General features: G+C 31.9%; 1 protein-coding gene across 2 annotated transcripts; it reads right to left on the bottom strand.

The window, feature by feature from the left end:
- On the bottom strand, positions 127-4,665 carry LOC107626095. 2 transcript variants are annotated; one of them, XM_016328874.2, is made up of 5 exons: positions 3,808-4,665; positions 3,010-3,269; positions 1,211-1,418; positions 709-838; positions 127-593 (listed from the first exon to the last, which is right to left on the bottom strand). In XM_016328874.2, the coding sequence occupies exons 1-5, from the start codon at positions 4,390-4,392 to the stop codon at positions 313-315; spliced, it is 1,464 nt and encodes a 487-aa protein (XP_016184360.1). In that variant the 5' UTR covers positions 4,393-4,665; the 3' UTR covers positions 127-312. The 2 variants fall into 2 exon arrangements, with proteins under 2 accessions (XP_016184360.1, XP_016184361.1); XM_016328875.2 differs by having other exon boundaries at positions 3,814-4,665.

Raw genomic sequence — 4,805 nt, 5'->3', positions numbered from 1 at the left:
TATTGTTTCAGTGTATAATGATTTTTTCAGTATATATAAATTCTAATATGTGAACATTGTCAAAGAATTCACTCTAAAGACTACTTTTTGAAATGATTAATGAAAAGTTCTAAAAATTTGGAGGGGTAAAAACAAAAGCCATAGATCACATCTCACACTTATTATTATCCAAAATCTATTTGAAGAACACCATATACAGAAACATAGGACTAGGAAGCACCAACAAAACCAAAACTAACCCCATTTCCAAAAATTCAAAAATTCATAACACTAATTCGAACTATACATAAAAAGGAAATAGAATAAAGCAAATTAATATATCTCTCCATGGTGTGTTTTCCATATACCTTTAGAGGGAGTCTCATGTGTTATTCTTATAACTTTCTGTTTTCTTTCTTGTTTAGTTTTTCTTGTCACATTATTTCCTTCATTATTGCTATTTACCTTCATCACATCAGCTCTCACTATGTGATGATCTGAAGTCCCTTTTGAGGAGAGGACTAAATAGGACCCGGGGACGAACTTATACGAACAATTCGACGACGATAATATGTAATCGACTCGAGTTCCATACTTGCATGTCCCTTGAACACCTGCATGGAATGAGAACACAAGTTGAATTTTGTAAAGTTTAGAAGCGTAAGGGGTTCAAATTTGAAATTTCAAGGAATCTTAAATCTTAAAAAGGAAGAAATTTTGTGTGTTTACTTTGGCCTTTGGCAATCACGACGACAGATTCGCATTCTCCGGCGAAGTCCTTAGCATCTGTGTATTGTTTACTTTTGAGATATTTCATCACTTCAACTTTTGGTGTTGGCTTTCCCATCTCTTCATAGTACTGTATACAAAATAAACCAATTTTTTAAAATAGGATTTAGGATTTACGGTTCAGGTGGTGAAACAGGAGTAATATCTCACTTAACAATAATCTAACCCAAGAGAAAACCTCAAGAAAGACACTAAGACCTAATAGTTGATAGTAATTTTACATGTTTTTAGAAATTTGCTTAAAAATTTTCCTCAACATTTCGCGTTTCTCTATTTTAGAAGTACATAAATTATCTTAAAATTCGTCTCCATATTTTCTAAGCAACTATGTTTTTTGTCCTCAACGTATCCATCGGCTCTATCTTAGTCTACTAACCAAACCCTACCTTAACGCGAGAAAGCAAAAAGTTAAAAAATAAATCAAAGTTTTGGATACATATACCTTAACAATATCTGTCCATCTTTCTTGGGAGTAATCTGATTCATCCAATGAATTAAGGCCTCCTGCTAAGATGTGAGGCTCATCATTAGATTGAATTATTGCATTTATCTGCTTCATCCTCCAATTCTCATCAAGATGATCAAGGTGAGTACAATAAAAATTGAGTTCACCTACTTGAGGTACATCAATAGTAGCCTTCAAAACATTCCTGCCGCCACGAAATTACCGTTCGAGACATCATTTATACGCCAAAAAATTAGGTGTCAACCAATGCAAAGGTTAAAAAGTACAAGAGTTTAAGCATTAAGATGAGGACCACACTAAAATTAAAAGGAAATAGAGTGGGGTGTCCACAAAGAGTACAAGGATTTAGGTCATATTTTCTATTTTCTTATCCCATCCATTTTTTCATTGTTTAATAGATACTAGTAATGAGCAAGATTAGATGAAAGTAAGACAAAAATTTCTTGAATTTTGTTATGATGGAACTTGGCAATAATAGGAATAATATTCTATTCTATTCTGAGTTTCTGACTATCCTTTGAAACCAGACAAATTCTAAGTCCAGTTGTATCTTCAAATGGCAGCATATCCTCAAAGATAATGACAAATTGTACCTAAAATTCATCCATATAAAATTCCTAGATACCATACTTTAAATTAATTTTTATGCAGCTTACAACCCAGCATTGTTGGCATTTGCTAGAATCTGAAGTTTTCTGAAAAGAAAATGCTGAAGGTTCTCTAGAGAGAAGAAAAAGAAAAAGAAAAAAAAGGAAAATATTATTTTGATTGATAAATAATGCATCAATACATTCCTTCACAAAATTGCCAGATGCAGTATAAAATAATAAAAAAGTATTAACTAGTAAGATTTATATTTCCAGAATTATAATATATGAGGTAAAAATACAAAATTTCAAAATTTTTGTAAGTTTTACACCATCATTTAATTATATATTTGTATTTGTAGAACTTTTTAATATATCGAACGGTTAAGTCAAAATATTTTTTCTAATGCGGTAACATACAATTTTATTGTTGACACAATTTTAAACTACTATATTGTTATACACAAAATGGAAAAAAAAGTCATCATTAAGCTTTCAATTATATTGTTGACACAATTTTAAAGATCATAGCAAAGAAAACATATTTTTTGTTAAATAATAACATATAAAAGTATATTAATTAACCTAAAATTTTGATTTCTATAAAACTACCAAACATTTTGCTAAAGCGACAAGCATTAAGAAGTAAAAATACAGGAGTATTAATATTTATAAAAATACTAAGCTTACACAAAAAATCAATTATCACGTATTATTTTAGTTATTTTTAATATGTATTTTGTAATTTAACATATATTTTAACATATATTTTTAACATATATTTTAGCAAATGTATTTTGTAATTACTAGATATAACATGATTGTAATATTTATTAATTATTATTTACTTGATGTACTAAACTTGATAAGAAATAATGTCCAAAATTAAACTTAAAGAAAAGATAAATAGATCCTATACTTTTTAACTCAAAAACAAATAAATCCTGACTAATTAAAAATACAAAAACATCTCTCACCCTTTAAAATGCGAGATATCTAAGTTTTTCCGTCCAAAATATACGAAGACAAATAAGTCTTAACTGTATAGTATTTTGAAAAGTTAGGAGCGTTTTTATATTTTCAATTATTCAAAAAGTTATTTATGTTCGAGTTAAAAGGTCAGTATCTATTTGTCGTTTTCTCTAAATTTACCAAAGCAAAATAAAAAGTCTAAAAAGGAAAACAAACCTAAAATCAGAGTGATCAAAGAGGTTGATGGAAGTCCAACGTTTAATGGGCCATTTGGATAAGACAGCATTTCCAAACTGAGGTGCCCAACTCTCTGCAAACACAAAGTGATCCATTCCCAATGCCTTCGCCAAATCTGAAAGTGGCTTCATCCCATTCTCTTCTTCTGCCTTCACTTCTTGCAAACCCAATATATCTGCACCTACCTCTTTCAGCACCTCCACCACCGTCTTCCTCTGCCACCCGTTTCGCGCCGCAATCTATCTTGCACAAATGGCAATACAACCATTCAATTGCATAACACTAAATATGTTACATAAATGCCACAATTTTCACAAAATTTAATAATTTATTAATGTACCAATATTTTAGGTGTCCATGTTTGTGTTTGGATTTTTAAATAGAAACAAAAACGAAGAGATAAAGATAGACAGATTTTTTTATCCGGACTTTTAAGAATTCCATGAAGCTTTGTATCGGGACAGAAAAAGTGTCTCACATTCTTTTCTCTTAAGAAATCCAAGCACAGCCTTAAGAACACAGTTTAATGTATGTTCTGGAAATATTCATACAACCGTTATATACTACAATTAGTTATTGAAATTAACTATTAATATAAAATATATTAAAATATAAATTAAAAAATTATATATAATTATAGTTATACATAGTATTTTTTATGTTTATAACAACTTATGTCAATCTTTAACGACAAAATTTTGCATTAAAAAAGTTAGCAGGAGTGATTGTAAATTTGTAAATTCTCTTGGACACATGCAATAATTTGTGAGAGCTCACCACCACCTTCTCGTGCTCCGAGAAGCTCGGTTGGCGATTTCTCAGCATGGAGATCTCGTTATCCGGTAAATTAATGGAAACTCTTAGCTTCGATTTCGAAAAGTGGTGTTGTGGTTGTTGTTGATGCTTGTTGCTGATGCAGAGTGCTCTGTTTTCAGAACAGGGTATGTGATGATGAAGGGGAGAGTGAGAATGAGAACGCTTCAGAATGCTCCTCGGTTTCTCGTTCGTTGACTTTGGCCTCGAATTTTGGTCAAAGGGTCTTCGTTGTTTCGAAGCGACGCCGTTTTGGTCGTCAAAGTTCTGAGCTTTCTCTGTTCTCTGAGGTGGAACCGCTGGCGCCATGGAAAACAGTGCGGCGTTGAAGGTTGCGATGCGAATTGGTTTTTCGTGTTTTTGAGTACCCATTTGGGCGTTTTGATCGGAAATGGTGGAAAGATTCGAGCTTGGGTCGGTTTGGGGTTTTGGGTTGTCGTTTTTGGGCTTCTTTGTGATAACTACTTTGCACCTTGAACTACGGCGGCGTAGTGGCCACCACCGGAGGAGGAAGAAGCGGCGGAGCTTGGTGTTGAGGAGCTTGAGCATGGTGGAAAAGTGGGTGGTGTTGGGATCATAAGAGAATGTTCCTTTTGTGTGGTGTTTGTAGTGAGAAGTTGTTGAAGCTGTTTTGTGTTTTTCAGTTCTGCCTTTTGTTTTTGTTTTTCATTCCATGGGTTTTTGTGATTGGAAGTGAGAAGAAGAAGAAGGAGAAGAAGAAGTGAGCTTACACTTTATTAGTTAATTTTTTCAGTTGGAATTTGGAAATAGTTTTATAGATGAAAGTTTCATTTTTTTTTAAAGGAAACCTTTTGAAAAGGACATTGCATTTTGGCAACTCATCCAAATTAATCTATTATTAGAATGGTACTTCGAAGTTAGATTTAACTCTTAAAATTTTTTGATATTATGATTTTAAATGAGACAATCCATTTTATAAAATTATAATTGATTTTACGATT

This window comes from Arachis ipaensis, chromosome B02, assembly GCF_000816755.2.
Source record: "Arachis ipaensis cultivar K30076 chromosome B02, Araip1.1, whole genome shotgun sequence".
NCBI lineage: Eukaryota > Viridiplantae > Streptophyta > Magnoliopsida > Fabales > Fabaceae > Arachis > Arachis ipaensis.
Note: the sequence above shows the minus strand (reverse complement) of the source record. Positions and strands in the feature narration are given on the sequence as shown.